The sequence below is a fragment of the Artemia sp. Qi Xiang Cuo genome, chromosome 10 (genome assembly GCF_049724085.1).
Source record: "Artemia sp. Qi Xiang Cuo chromosome 10, ASM4972408v1, whole genome shotgun sequence".
In the NCBI taxonomy this organism is placed as follows: Eukaryota; Metazoa; Arthropoda; class Branchiopoda; order Anostraca; family Artemiidae; genus Artemia; species Artemia sp. Qi Xiang Cuo.
The window spans coordinates 43,493,981-43,510,864 of NC_142803.1; the positions used below are offsets into that span (position 1 = coordinate 43,493,981).

General features: G+C 35.3%; 1 protein-coding gene across 1 annotated transcript in view; it reads left to right on the forward strand.

Annotated features, from left to right (window-relative positions):
• Positions 1 to 16,884, forward strand: part of Eogt (EGF-domain O-GlcNAc transferase) — a 79,462-nt gene that overhangs the window by 25,866 nt on the left and 36,712 nt on the right. The window contains exons 5-6 of the mRNA XM_089095441.1: positions 3,182 to 3,450; positions 7,613 to 7,810. Of these exons, the coding sequence (XP_088951567.1) occupies positions 3,182 to 3,450; positions 7,613 to 7,810 (467 nt within the window). The remainder of the gene's footprint in view (positions 1 to 3,181; positions 3,451 to 7,612; positions 7,811 to 16,884) is intronic.

The following is a 16,884-nucleotide window of genomic DNA, read 5'->3' on the forward strand; positions in this document are numbered from 1 at the left end:
CTCCGTCTAACGCGTAGCTTGATAAATATATGTTGTCATCTACTTTAGATTGGAGACAATTGACATCGAAAATTCGGTATTGGTATCATGACTTACACTGGCTTTTAGGCTACAAGTCTTTCTAGATTTGCTAAATACCTTTAGAGCTTTTAGTGACGGTGCATGGAACAAGAATAGATATTAACTATATCAACACACGCCCAAGCTCTACGGGGTTTCTCTTAAGGTTTGTTAGACATATGAAATACCGAAGATATTTCTGCTGTGTGTAAGTCAGAATTTACTAAAAAACCTTTAAAACAACCCAATCGCTTTTGTCTTGACATAGCAAATGGAAGATATTTTTTTCACCTAGTGATGCATGCATAGTGACTAGAAACTCGATACATATTTTTTTCATTTTTTCTTTTTAAACTACAGTTCATTAATGTAAGAGATTTTTTCGCGGTTGAATCCCTTCAAAACTTCAATAGAAATTATTATTGTTGTCTTAAATATGATATTGCAAATATTTGACAGGTAATTTGGTCTTCTAATGGGGGAGACCGAATTATAATAATATCTTGTAAGGGGGAAAGTAAATACAGGTCTAACTCTCCTTCCCCCGCGATTCCCCATGACAGGAAATACCTCCTCGCAGTAGTTCGATTAAGACTCGGTAAGCAAGCGCGTCGAAGCATGGGCTATAAATTCTTTTTCAGAAGAACTGGTAATATTTTGTTTCCGCCTATAGTCCTATATTTAGTGTTGGCTTAAAGACTTAACCCGTTTTATAAGTCCGTGTCCCTTTTTCTTTTCTTTTTTTGCATTTCCACCATTGACCTATTTTTGAATATGCATATCCACTTAGCAGCTGAACAAGAAATGATGTAAATCACGTTAAGCTTTTACTTAGCCTACGTCTTTATTGGGAAAATTAGCGCAAACTGCCATCTACTTGAAGTTATCAAGTATTTTGCAATAGGTTGCATAGGTTGCATCAAGACGTTGGGTAATTGTAGATAGAGAAAAGCCAAGACAGATAGTCCAAGTAATTGAGAGGCAAATATTTAAATGGCTGGGGCACGGGTAAATGGCAGGAGTATGAATGACTCTCTTATTGGACACATACTTGTCAGGTTAGTTTTAGGAAAGGCATGCCTGTCTAGAGTCTTTGGCATGCTGATCAAGAATTCAAAAAGAGGCAAACAAGGCACACCCGCCTATGGTCTTAAGAAGGTTGACCAAGAATTTAAAATTAACATAGGACCATAGATTTGCTTGAAATAACAGGCAAACAATCGTTTAAAGCCATCTTTATCTTTCAAATAGTACCTATTCGTTGCCTAACCTTAGCCCTACATTCTGAAAAAAATTTGAATTTTTCCCAAATTTTTTTAAATTTTTGGGTCTACTTCAACGAGTGTGGTATTTGTTTCATAATTAATAACTTTAAAAAGAAACTGCATCAAACTACATACCAATTCGTCCTTTGAACGGGGATAAAGTCTTAGGCTCGTATAAATTACCCGTGTTTTGCTTAAGGAAAAATCTTGACAAAGACTTGTCAAGGCGAACAAGGTCATCTGAACAGCAACGATTTAGTAAGATGATTTGAAAGCACACAAGACGCTCTTCAAAGTGTGACTTATAAAATGTGAAGCAACAGAATGCAGCACTTTGGGGACACCATTATTTTTAACGTTTGGAAGAGTTTTCAATGTTTTGGATTTGTAATTTGTACCTATAATTGATTAGTGTCTTGTTTGAAGTAAGAGTAGACGGGCTATGATCAAGGAATGGGAGCCTTCATTTATTGTGCAGTTTGAGCCTTTAAACATAGAACTATTAATTATTTATTCTTTCAAGCTGGGATTGCAATGTTATGGTTAAAAAAACAAGCAAACAAGCTGTAGAATTTTGTAGCTTTTTCAAGGTCCCCCGATACTGATTGTTAGGATCTGTAAATGAAATAAATGATGGTATAGGAAGACAAATTCCACTACACATGAGTCCAATTTATACCTCCACAATCAATTATATAAAGCTCTTGTCAGACTCCATCTTGATTTAGGAATGTGCCTTTTCTGGTCTGTAATATTGACAAGGTCATTCAGGTCTAATATGTAATTCTTGCAAAATGAGTGATCACCATGCAAAAAGAAAATCACCACATTAATGCACTAAAAAAGAAAAAAAATCAGATTAATAAAAATTATAAGATGGATGTAGTCATTGTTCCCCAACTGAGGAAATCGAAGGATACAAAAACCATCAGCGGGATTTTCTTTTTTTTTTAGAAAGGGAGATGAAAGACTGGTGGTATGTAATGGCTTATATTGTAGTCATACCACAGAGTCTCGACCACACAGTCTACCACACTGTGGAGTACTACAGTACCAAACATTTATGTTAGGGTGCAATACGATATCCAAATTGTAGAAAGTAAGAAGTGGTATGTTTTACTTGAAACAATGTGATTATTTGATAAACCTAAATGAATGAGAGAATTAAATGAATAAGAGGAGAAAATAAGTAGTTATGAAGTTTGAAATTGGTTGGTAGAAAGGGCTAAAAACAAATATTTGACCACCAAAATAAGTAAATTGAAAACCCTGGTAACTTTTCATCTAGAGAGTTTTAGTAATCAATGGAACTATAATTACCCAGCATTCCCATATTTTCCAACCTTGACATGCTAGCTGTTTTCCAGAAGAATTATCTAAGGATAATTTTAGGTATTCCTTCAAATGACCTTGTATCGAACAAAAATTTGTAGGGGAAACTTGGTTCGATCTCGTTTTCTAGTGTGCTAATGAAAATAAGGCTAGGATATTTAGGTCACTTTTCACGGATGAAGTATTATAGGTTTCCGGAAGTCATGAAAGTCAGTACATCCTCGAGCTTCGGTGGGAAGAGTTGATGGTATTGGGTGCCAACCTGGTTAATTGTAGTTGTAGTAAAACTACTATTCTCTAATGAATGTAGGTCGTTAGGAAAGATTTAAGGGAAATGGGAACTTCTTGGGAGGGTGTAAAAAGGGAGCCTTTGAATAGGTTGAGATGGAGAAGAAACTTGCGTAGCTGTGTTGGCCTCAGGCGGCTTGGTGTTGCAGTGAGTTGTTAGTAGCAGTAGTAGTAGTAGCTACGAACACACTTTTACATTCTCTAATTTTATTCTGATCTTGAAATTTTTTTTTCAGCTGTTAGCTACTATCATCATTTCTGTGACTTCTTAAACCTTTACATATCCCTCCATGTGAATCAAACCATTGGCAAAACAAAGGATGTACAGATCCTAATCTGGGAAACATACCCATATTCCTCGATGTTTAGCAGTGCGTTTTTGTCGTTTACAGATAAACCGGTGTGGACTCTGCGGAAAATTATGAACAAACGTATATGCTTCAAAAATGTGATATTTCCGTTACTACCGAGAATGATTTATGGATTGTATTACAACACTCCTCTTGTGAGTTTCTTCCCCTTTTAGAATTTTGGAGTATGTGCAATATGTCTTAAAAGTAATAAGCTCGCTTTTAAAGCTGTCCTTCACCAAAGTGTTCTTTAGTAATGAGAGCAGAGTAATTTTCATCATATAACCTTTGGTCTAAGAGCAAGCCGAGTACTGTGGCCTCGAGACAAGCGTAGCAAGCGTAGTGACATTTAGTCATTAGAAATTGCGAAGAAATTAGTTTAGAAAAATTGCAAAAAAAATTAGTTGTGAAAAATTACGAAAAAATTAGATGAGAAAAATTGCGAAGAAATTAGTTGAGAAAATAATGATCCTTTAAAGTGAAAAATGGCTGCAGAGCTGCCAGATCATAAGCACCATGAAGCGAGTATTTATTTTAAAGAAATCAATCGTTTTATTTCAGTAACTTCAACTTCTTCTGCTGAGCAAACAATGTCTCATCCCAACCCATGTTTTGGTGTTTAGTCTCTGAATCAAACTAGAAAATTGACAATATTCACTAACAACCCTTTGTAGTACATACGTGGTTGTGTCGATTGTTTTTTCATAATTTACGATTATGTTTTATCACCGCGCTTAGACTTATACTTGCTATAAGGGTTAGTCCACTTGAAAGTTTTACTAGTAATTTGAGCCATAGTGACAGATTTGGAAGTCATAGTGACCAAGCATATACGTAATCTTGATATCCAAGCGTGATCAGCTCGCCTGTAAAGAATTAGTCTCATTATTTATAAGACAATGCGATTGACTATGGTCGCCACTTAATTCAAATAAAATATTCTGTAGCTTGTTCAAAAATGTATATCTGCTGTTCTCTTCTATGATAAAAAAATATTATTCAAGCTTAAATCCAATCTTAATGTATTTGAACTTTGACGGAATGCCTCAATTTTCTTAAAATTTACTTCTGTTTACTTCTGTTTTTGAAAATGATATTTGAATTTTCTAACAAGTATCCTTTATATGGCTGTTTGGGCAAGATCCGGCTCATGATCTTAATCCCAGGTTGCTAGTGATGGGGGGGGGGGGGTAGGAATCTGATCCCAATAATGAAGTCTTTTCTCTAAATTTTGTGTCGTGTCAGTGTTTTTCAATAGTTCTAATAGAGAAAACTTTAAAGAGTCAGTTTGTTGAAGATTAATTAAAAAAACTTTTTCCACAAAATAAGTTTTTCAAAGAAAAGTAAAGAACTCCATTAAACAAAAAATGAGCAAAAATAAAATCAAATAATCTACCAGCCTTGAAACTACCACAAATCAGCATTGATAAATAAATGAAACCCAAACCGAGCATAAATTAAAATAAATAACCGAGTCAAACTCAAAACGACCAGAAATCAACATAAGTTGGGCGCAAAAGCCCTATGCCTTCCCAAGGTCAGAACAAAATTTGCAGTTTACTGAAAAAATACAAATGAATGTGCATTGTCAGTTTAATATACATATACTGATATTTAGTAATCAAATGTTAAAATTATTTGATTTATTAAAGTTATAAAAGGAAAAACATTTATATTTTTTCAGTAAAGTTCAAATTTTGTTCTGGCCTTGGGAAGGCAAAGGGGTTTTGCGCCAAACTTATGTTAATTTTTGCTAATTTTGAGTTTGACTCGGTTATTTATTTTAATTTCTTTTCATTTTGGGTTTAATTTATTTATTGACGCTGATTTGTGGTAGTTTCGAGCCTGGTAGATTATTTCATTATATTTTTAGTCATTTTTTGTTTAACATAGTTCCGTAATTTTCTTTGAAAAAATTGTTTTCTGGAAAAAGTTTTTTTAATTAATTTCTGTTCGTTTTATATTCACATAGTCTTTTCAGGGAAAAAGAAAATAATACTTTAAATCTTTTCGTTTTTTAAGACTTAATAGTTTGGTTTGCTATTTGTATTCTGGAGAAAAATTTTCAGCAATTTTTAACAACATACACCATTATAAAAATCTTGACACAAATAGTACTGTTTAGCTTAGTTTCATACCTTCTCTAGTTGACCTGAAATGGAAAACTTGATACCATTCGCAAAAAAATCTGTTTACTTTCTTTGATAGCTTTGATACCCTTACACTATTTTGATTTGGTCAAATTTTTAGAGCAGAAATAGCCTAGAAAGTTGGAATATAATACCCTCAGTCGTTCTTGGGATACTGCTGAGATGCCTTATTGGGAATTAGAATTATCACAGTGTATTTTGATTTAATCTTAAGGCATCATTTAGTTTTGAAAAATAATGGACAAATGTGTGGGTGGGATTGGAAGGGGTAATAGTTGCCCTCCAATCACTTTCGACTATTAAAAAGGGCTTCAGCCTTTTCTATTTTCAATCGAATGAGCCCCTTTCGAAGTTCCCACGACAACTCCTTCGATACGAAGTGCCCTGGTCTAAACAACAACAACAACAAATATTACTAATTACTTTCGACTATTAAACAGGGCACTAGCAGTTTGAATTTCAAATCGAATGAGCCCTTTTCTGAAGTTTCTACGACAACGTCTTCTATAAAAACCTTATTTGCCCCCAGGGCATAGCTTGAAACCCTTGCCCTGAGGGCTGTGGCGGAGTATCCTCCTCAAAAACATATTTCCCATTTGTAAGTCAACTACGCTGAAGAAAATGGCTATCTCAAAATTTCTATTGGATGTGTTTGGGGGAATGATGGGCTTGGGGGGGGGCTACTTGCCCTCCAATCACTTTCGACTATTAAAAAGGGCACTAGCCCTTTGAATTTCCAGTCGAATGAGCTTTCTTGAAGTTCCTACGATAACGCCTTCTATAAAACATTATATGCCCCCTGGGCATAACTTAAAACCCTTGCCCTGAGGGTTGTGGGGGAGTGTCCTCCTCAAAAAAATATTTTCTGTCTGGAAATCAACTACGCTGAAAAAAATGGCTTACTCAAAATTTTGATTGGATGCGTTTGGGGGAATGATGGGCGTGGGGGGGGGGGCTAGTTGCCCTCCAATCACTTCCGACTGTTAAAACGGGCACTATCCTATTGAATTTCCAATCGAATAAGCCTTTTTTGAAGTTTCTACGACAACGCCTTCTATAAAAGCCTTATATGCTCCCAGGGCATAACTTAAAACCCTTGCCCTGAGGGTTGTGGGGGATTGTCCTTGTCAAAAATATATTTTCTGTCTGGAAATCAACTAGCCTACGCTAAAAAAAAATGGCTATCTCTAAATTTTGATTGGATGTATTTCGGTGAATGATGGACGTGAGGGGGGGGGGCTAGTTGCCCTCCAATCACTTTCAACTATTAAAAAAGGCACTAGCCCTTTGAATTTCCAATCAAATGAGCCCCTTTTGAAGTTTCTATGATAACGCTTTCTATAAAAACCTTATATACCCCAGGACATAAATTAAAACCTTTGCCCTGAGGGTTGTTGGGGAGTGTCCTCCTCAAAAACATATTTTCTATCTGGAAATCAACTACGCTGAAAAAAATGGCTATCCTAAAATTTTGATTGGATGTGTTTGGGGGAATGATGGGCGTGGGGGGGGCTAGTTGCCCTCCAATCACTTTCGATTATTGAAACGGGCACTAGCAATTCCAATCGAATGAGCCTCTTTTCGAACTTTCTACGACAACTCCTTTGATACGAAGTGCCCGGGTATGGAGAAAAAAAACACAATGTGCCCACATCGTTCTTTACTTAGGCAGTGCTAGCGCGCTGCCTATGATTAGTGGGTCCCATGATTTTGCTGCTTTATTCAGTTTCAACGTACCGTCTCAAAAGTTTGACATATTATACAATTGTTTGTGACTGAGATATAAGAAATTGGTTATCTTCGTCCATGATGTTAACAAAAAGGTTTTGACACTTTTTTTTTATTAAGAGTATTCTAGTGGAAATTAATTTAAAACAATGATTTTCTGTCTTTAAAAAGATTTTATTTTTCATTTCATCTGTGTAGTAGAGGCCGTTGTTGTATCTTTAATAAAATATCAAGATTTTTAATCGTTAACTATGGTGACTGGACGATTGTGTAACACCAATTAGTAATAGCACGGATGTGACTCGAAACGTGAAGAATATGTATTGGGTGTATTAATTTAAGACAGGCAATCTTCGCCATTCTTCTGGTATTTTTTTTTATCTTGACGATTTTAATAAATATCCTTGCATTGTCTTGTCTTATTTATGACTATTTTTAGATGCCCCACTGTCAGGCCTCTGGACTTTTCAAAGGTTTTTCGGATTTCATACGGAACGGTCTTGGACTTCCGTCATTCGAGCCTACAGACAAAATCCGAGTCACACTTCTGTCAAGACGCACACAATTTCGTCGAATCTTAAACGAAGAAGAAATTCTTCGGGATTTGAAAGAAAATCCATCTCTATCAGTAAAAAAGGTAGGATATGTCGTTTGGTGTATTTATGTATTTTTGAGGTTAGTTTGAAAAATCAATTCAGTTTCTCAAATGGAAGGAGGAGCCGTTGATGCTTGGATAGAAGGATATATTTAGGCCTACAAATTGTAAAAAAAAAGTTGTATATTAGCGGATTTGTAAATTTAGCATTTTCCAGAATACGTTTTCTAAGAAGGATAAGTTGTTGTTTTTTTTAGTGGAGAACTCCCTGAAGATGCCTATATCTGTAGATATGGTGATTGATAGTGCCAAGGTATAGATTGCAATGGTGTCATTATAGCCACATTAGTTCTCTTAAAACTGTTCAATGTATCTGAAGGTGCAAACCTCAAAATAATTAGCTTCTGCCTGCTTGTAATTTTCACCCAAGTGATTAATTTTGTTGACGTTCACCAAAAAAAAAAAGAAGTTTTATCCAATATTCAGTAACGCCTATACCAGCCCTGGAAGTGTCCAAGCTGTTGCACTATTGCACTATTATTTCTCAGGTTCGAGGCTTTTGAGGGTTAACATTAAACTAAATGAGTTTTAATTATATGGAATAAGCATAAAAATTCAATTCTTTTAATGTATTAATTGTTATCAAAATCCCTTTTTTGAGAGTTTTGGTTGCTATTGGGCTGAGTCGAGTCGCTTTGTTACCACCAACTGTTTCATAGTAGAAAATGTAATTGTACTAAGTATTTTCTGAATAGCACAACATATTTTTAACAAGAATAAAAAATAAAAAGTTTTTTCAGTATTAAATAACGGCTAGACCAGGACTATAAAGTGTTCCAAGTTGTTCAGAAAGTTTTTCTGAGGTATCAATATTTTAGAAAAATAATTATTTTCAAGAGTGGCTCGATAGACATCCAAAGAGTATGTTTAAAAATTTCAGTTAATCCATTCAAGTTAGACGTACAGTTAGACAAAGGACATTAGGAATTTTCAATTAAGTATTTACAGGAAAAAAAGGCATTATTCACGAAATCCTTGGAGTTGAGGCTGTTCAGTGATTTTTATAAATGATTCTTGGTACTGTTAACATTACCATCTCGTTTCGTAATTAAGTAAAAAATCCAAGTTTTTCTACTGAAAGTAAGGAGCAATATTAAAACTTAAGGTGAACAAAAATTATACCGTATATAAGGGGGGCCGCTTTCTTCTCAATTCCTCGCACTTTACGCTAAAGTTTTTCAGTACTTTAAAAAAGCTTCTTATTCTAATTCAACGGTCCTTTTGTTTCAGTAGTAGTTCTTACAGATTTGGGACAAAAAAAAAATCAAACTTCAGTGCAAAGAGCAAGGTCTTGAGGAGGGCGTAGCCCACCTCATATACGGAATAATTTCTGTTCTTTTTAATTTTTAATGTTTCTCCTTACGTTCAGTTGAGTTTTTTTTTAATTTCTGATTGTTTTTCAAATAGTGTTGGGAATTACGCCTCTCCCCTTTATAAAAAATTCTCTGCCATGAAAAATTCCTCCATAGAAAGTGCCTCTCGCGTAATCCCCCCCCCCCCGGATAATTCGATCTTCGCTGAAAATTCCCCCTGGAAAATTTCCTGCGGACAATTTCACCTCGAAAATTCTCCTAAGCCTACTTTTATTTGAAAAGAGACTTGTTTTTTATTTAATTTCTGGTCATTTTTCAAGTCATGCCGAAAATCCCCGCCTTCGTCGAAATCTCCCCCCCCCCCACCCGTCGTAATATCTCCCATACAATTTTAACCCTGCTGAAAATTTTTCCTGGACAATTCCCCCCTCCACAAGTAAAATTGAGTTGCCAAAGGAAAAGCAAGACATAAAAATAATTTTATATAGGAATTTTGGTTAATTCCCTCTGCGTAAAATTTCCCTGGGGATTTTCCTCTCCGTGGAAAATTCCCCCCCCCCCCTATGCCAAAATTCCCCCTCCTCAGAAAAAGGGAACATCCTAATAGTAAACACTATATGGAAATAATGGCAAATTTCATAATTTACAGCTCTTTTCCCAGAGGCTGCGGATATCATGTCATCCCTAAAGCCATAGCTATTGGACTTTTCAACTTTGCTGGAAAAAAAATTGTGATCTCCAAATTTTGATCGGATTGACGTTGGGAAAAAACGGGGTGTGGGAAGGGAAGTAGTTACTCTCCAGTCTTTTTAGCCATTTAAAAAGGGCACTAGAATTTTCATTTCCGTTTGATTGAGCCCTCTCCCGATCTTCTAGGACCGTTGGTTTGATACGACCAGTCTTGGAAAAAAAAAACAAATAAATACGCATCCGTGGTCTTTCTTCTGGCAGAATTTTTTTTCCAAAATTCGACATTCTTGCTGATGGGAGGTTGAAACCTTTATAGCAGGATCTTTGATACGCCGAATCTGATGGTGCGATTTTCATTAAGGTTCCTGGACTTTTAGGGGGTTTTTCCATCCTTTTTTGAAAATCACGCAAATTTTCTCAGGCTCGTGGCCGTTGATGGGTAACATTAAACTTGATGAATTTGATATATTTGGAATCAGGATAAAAAGCAAATTCTATGATGTATCTACCAACATCAAATTCCGTCTTTTAGAGTTTTGGTTACCATTGGGCCGAGTCATTCCGTATTTCCAGTTCGTTACCACAAACTGTTTGATTTCAAGTGTTTTGCAAACCTACAATAGAAGTTGAGAAATGCTACTAAGTCTCAAATCAATGGTGCTAATCATTAAAACCTATGGATTGAATTTATAATTTCTAGTCCTCTGGACAAATGCAGTTTAGTATAATGTGCGCTAATACTACTACTACTACTAACAACTCACCGCAGCACCAAGCCGCCTGAGGCCAACACAGCTACGCACGGCTCCCAATCTATTCAAAGCCTCCCTTCTTACGCCCGCCCAGGAAATTCTCATTTCCTTTAAATCTTTCTTTATGACGTCCTCCCACCCCAGACGAGGAAGACCTGCTTTCCGTTTAGCCCTAGACGGTTGGCCAAAAAAGGACAATCTTCGGCAACCTGTCATCCTTTATCCGCAGAACATACCTTAGCCATCTCAACCTTTCTTTCATTATAGCCCTAGAGAGCGGTATTGAACCATGTTTTTGGTATAGCCTATTGTTTGAAATACGGTCAGCCAGCCGTGTACCCAGAACAATCCTTAAGCAATTTCTCTGGAAAACATCTAGCAAATCCTCATCCGCTTTTCGGAGCGCCCATGCTTCAGAGCCATATTTGACCACTGTCATCACTGTAGCCTCTAATATTCTAATCTCGGTTTGCAGACTTATCTTCCTATTTTTACATTTTTTTTTAACTGTGAAAAAAACCCTGAGCCTTGGCTATTCTACTTTTGACATCTTCACTGTTCCCATCGTCTTTACTAATAATGCCACCAAGGTAAGTGAAGCTGTCCACTTGATCAATCTATTCATTACCCAACTTCACCTTTTCATTTTCATTTATTCCTAGAGCGACTTAGTCTTCTTAACTTTAATTTTCAAACCTATTCTAGCACCCTAAAAAGTTTATTCTTTTTTCTCACAATTTCATCTTGGATTCTCAAATCACTGGTATAGTATAATCCCAAGAGACTTTTTTTTTCTCGTTTGATTCCGCGGTCATCCATTGCCTTTCCCGTGCTCCTTAAGGCAAATTCCATCCAAATGATTTATAAAAAGAGGGATAGACCACAACCCTGTTTAACTCCTGATCCGGGTTGCAGCGGTAGCTAGCAACCTAGCAAGAGACGATCACGCTCAATGTTAAGAAATGTAAAAACCCATAGCTCCTAAAAAGGGAGTCAGATCAAAACAAAAAGTACACCATTAGAACCGCCTTGTCCGAAACCCCTGTATAGGAAACTTTCTGTCCCTTGGCTTGAACAGCAAGGGAAATATATTGGCTTGAAAATCAAGAAAAGTGGCAGCTACTACAACATTCTGCCTAAACAGGATATTTTTTTTTGTTTCTTCTTTTCGACAGATAGCTTGGCACTGGAACATCGTAGAGAGTTGTTCAATGGCTCATTTTAAAGGAAATTAATTGGGTTAAAAATCTTTTGTAACTAAAATAAATTATTTCTAAGAGAGAACAAATTTTTCAATTAAAAACTGCATTTTGATGTCTTTTCATACTGCAGTTTTTTCAAAGATATTTGATTTTTGTACGTAAATCATAATCGTATATCAGCGGTAAGATTTGAACCCACGCCTTCAAAGAGACTGGTGGCTAACACCATTACCTTTGACCACTCGGCCAGTCTGCCTCTCACTACTATCTATGTGAATCCGGGTCGCAGCAGTAGCTAGCAACCTAGTAAGAGACAATCAGTCCAATGATAAGAAATATAAAAACCCAGAACTCCTTAATATAGAGTCAGATCAAAACAAAAGTACATGATCAGAGCCACCTTGTCTGAAACCCTACTAGATAAATAATGAATGTCGTCATAGTTTGCATTAAAAGACGATCATTCGGATAACCATATATGACGTAATGAGTGATTACATTAAATTGAATTAAAAGACGATCATTGGAATAACATACCACTGCATACATTGGACTTAGTTAGCTACTTGATTGCTTGAGGTTCGTCTCTTACTATTTCAAGGAAGAAAAAGCCGTAGGCTTTTTCCTGTTTGTAATGATATAGCATAAAACAAAACCCAAGTTGTAACTGACGTCTTTCGTGATTCAATCCGGGTCGCAGCGGTAGCTAGCAACCTAGTAAGAGACGATCACGTCCATTGTTAAGAAATATAAAAACCCATAGCTCCTAAAAAAAAGAGTCAGATCATAACAAAAAGTACACCATTAGAACCGCCTTGTCCAAAACCCCTATATAGGAAACTTTCTGTCCCTTTGCTTGAACAGCAAGGGATTACATTAAAAGACGATCATTGGAGTAACAATCCATTGCATACATTGGACTTAGTTAGCTACTTGGTTGTTTTATTATAATAATAATCTATTTCTTACCCGTCTACAAAAAGGGGAATGACGGAGTACTATATAAAAAGAAAAAAGGAACATGAATACTAAATACTTATTTTCACCGAAACTAATGAAATCAATTCGATAACAGGATTACAGTAAAGAACAAACTTCCAGCCCTTAGTAACTAAAATAAGATTATAATTAATCTTAAAGATTGATCAATGATGTCATAATCGTAGGTTGTATCCAGGTCGTCTCTTACTATTCCATTTTCCGGGATGCTTATAATAAAGACCGAACACTTGCCTATTCTAATCCGGGTGGTAGCGGTGGCTATCACCCTATTAAGGGACGATCACTCCCCATAGTAAAAACAAAAATAACCAATAACTCCTAAGAAATAGAGTCATCCGGGTTGCAGCGGTAGCATTTGGCTTGAACAACAAGGGAAATATATTGGCTTGATTACAATAAGGATTACAGTAAAGAAAGAACTTCTAGCCCATAGTAACTAAAATAAGATTACAATTTCATCATGTCAAAGATTGATCAATGATGTCATAATCATAAGTTGTGGCCAGGTCGTCTCTTACTATTCCAATTAAGAAAAATAAATACAAAGTTTAAATAGGGATAAAATCCTTTTAATAGACAGTGATGATGATAACAGTAATAGAAATTCACAAAAATACCAGATATTTCGGTCACATATACAGTGACCGTCATCAGTAGTAAAACTAAACTAAAATAATTTAAAACAAAAGTTTATATACTAAATCAAATAACACTACATATTGTTTAAATCTCTAATTCTTTTCAAAGCAAAGGCGGAAGCTATTCTCTTTAACCTTCTTGAATTCGGTTCATTAGCGTTCAATGATATAACATTTGGACAAAGGTCAACTACATTGGGTGAATTGAACTTTACTCTGTCATATTTTAATAAATTATCATAGATAGGGTTCAGCCTATATTCACCTGTATCCCGATTCAAAGCAATATTCTTGAATAAGATTTTCTTTATTTCAAGAATTTCACGAAAATGTCGAAAATGTCACGAAAATGTCAATGTCTCATTGATTTCCCTAGAAATCAATGAGACATTCTCGAACAAAGTAAAATGGTCTGGAAAATTAAAAATATGTTCTGAAAGGGCTGAAGTAAAATCTTCAGACTTAGAATCTTGCTTTAAAGCCGAAGAAATAGAATCTCCGTGTTGTAATAATCTCATTTCAAAACTCTGGTTAGTGCGTCCCACATATGAGCTTGCGCAAGTACATGGGTTCTGATAAACCCCACTTTGTTGCCCCAATGAAGTTAGATCCTTTCTAGAATTTATAAAACTACCCAAAGTATTATTACTCTTTAAAGCTAACCTTAGACCATTGCTTTGTAAAATTCTTTTAAGTTTTTCACTTAGCCCGGGTACATATGGTAAAGAACAAAAAACATCGTTCTCCCGAGTTGTCTCCAAGACTTCCTTAGATGTATCTAGAAACCTTTTTCTTCTTCTTGAAAAAGTCTGGTTAATTAACCATTCTGGATACAAGTTGCTTATTAGTATTTTCCTTAGAACACAAAAGTCCTCCTCACCAAATTTTGGAGAGCAAATTCCAATGATCCGATCAGTTATAGAAATGATCAAACCAGTTTTTACTTGGCGAGCGTGACCGGAGCAATAAGACAAAAATCTATTGTTATTTCTCGGTTTTCTGTAAATTTTAAAATCCAGACTATTTTTATTTTTCAAAAGAAGAACATCAAGGAAAGGAAGTTTCCCATTCTCTTCCAATTCAACAGTAAACTTTAAATCCACTCCCAAACAATTAAGATGTTCCAAAAATCCTTTTAATTCCTTCTCCCCATAATCCCATGCTGAAATAATGTCATCCATATACCGGCCCCAGAAAATATATTTTAAAAAATATGAATCTAACGCAACTATTTCAATATTTTCCACAAAAATATTAGCTAATAAAGGGGATAAAGGGGCCCCCATAGGTAAGCCATTTATTTGTTCGAAATACTCCCCTCTGAATTGAAAAAAATAAGAGAACTTATTGCATAACCTTAATAAATACATAATTACAGAAACATCCAAATCTGTTTTGCCACTAATCAAATCCAAATTTCTTAACAGCTTTCCTTCTAGAAGAGTTTCGGCTGCTTCTACATCAATATTTGTGTACATTGATACAATGTCGAAGCTCGAAATCAAAGAATTCGAAAAAATTTCTAATTTTTTCCGTTTTTCAACCAAATTAGAAGAATTCTTAATATACGAAATTTGTGTAGACAAAAGTGGTTTACAGATTGACACTAACCATTGGCTCAAAACACTTGTTGGTGACCTTGTACTTGACACAAGTGGTCGTAAGGGTAGGTTAGGCTTATGAATTTTGGGAAGTCCTTATAATTTAGGGCACAAGGAACTGCGTGGCAGGCATTTGTAATAAAGTTGAGGTGTAATTTTTCCTTCATCCTCTAAGCACTTCAATTCGTTCTTAAACGTATTTGTAAAAGACTCTGTTGGATTATACGATAGCTTCTTGTATGTTTTTTCATCATTTAGTGAACTTCTTAATTTTGATTCGTAGTCCTCAGTATTTATCACAACTAAAGTGTTACCCTTATCTGCTTTTGTAATGGTAATTGAACCATCGTTTTTCAAGTTTTTAAGAATTCTTATGTCTTTGATGGTCGTACTAGGAAATTCCGGTTTCAATACAAACAGGGTTTTTACGGTAGAAGCTCTTACTAAGCTAACATCTTTTATTAGATTTTCGTGTTTATGCAAAGATGTTTCTATTGAAGGTCTTCCACGGGGACTTTATCCGGTTTAAAACAAAATTTTGGAACCTTTTCAAGCACTGATTGTTCTTGTATCGTTAAAGTTCTTGATGAAAAATTAACCACATCTGGTCCAAGAATTGACGAAGGTATTACCGCATTATTTGTTGATAATTTCGAAAACTTTTTTAGCAATCTTTCTCTGGAAAGGCGAAAGCCATGATTGAAGTGATTTTTTCCTGTTTGTTGAATAAAACAAAAGTCATTTACACTAACCTTTTTGATATCAGATTTTCTAGGGAAAGTTCATTTTCCAGGGAAAATTATCTAAATTAAGCAAAAGCTATAGGTTTTTTCCTGTTTGTTATATTAAGGATTGATTCCGGGTTGGAACGGTAGCTAGCAACCTAGTAAGAGACGATCAAGTCCAATACTAAGAAATAAAATGACCCAAAACTCCTAAAAACGATGTCAGATCGAAACACAAAGTACGGTATTAGAACCACCTTGTCCGAAACTCCTATATAGGAAGCTTACACTCTTTTGGCTTGAACAACTAAGAAAATATGTTGGCTTAAAAAACAAGAAAACTGGCTTGAACTGCAAAGTTCTTTATTGACAGCATCATTTTTCGTTTTTTTCCTCAGCTAGTTCGACACTGAAAAATCACCGGGAGCTGTTTAATGGCTCATTTTAAAGTAAATTGCTGTATCTAGTGCATTATGTAATTAAAAAGAAAATAGTTTTTAAAATTACATAATGGACCGATATAGCTCATCATAAATGGTGTTTGTCATTATTATATTAAAAGACGATCATTAGAAGAAAAAACCATAGCATACATTGAACTTAGTTAGATGTCTGATTCTTTGAGAGTCGTCTCTTACTACTCCAAAGAAGAAAAAGTCGTAGACTTTTTCCTGTTTGTAATCAGGGTTTACATAATCTGGGTTGTCAAACAGTTTACATAAAGGACCGATAAAGCTTATCATAAATGGTGTTTGTCAATTATTATTACAGTAAAGAACATCCGTGTTGCAGCGGTAGCTAGCAACCTAGTAAGAGACGATCACGTCCAATGTTAAGAAATATAAAATTTAATAAAGAACGAATATAAAGTTATTATAATCACATTGATAAGGTTACTGTTTACAACTTGTTGAAAATATACAAAGGGATTAATTTTTTGTATATCAATATATGAAGTAATAAGTGAATAGAATATTTATACACGTTTGTCTTTCGACAAGAATAACCAAAAATGACGTAATGAGTGACTTGATATAATCTGGGTTGCAGCGGTAGCTAGCAACCTAGTAAGAGACGATCACGCCCCATAGTAAAAACTAAAGTAACCCATAACTCCTGAAAAAAAGATTCAG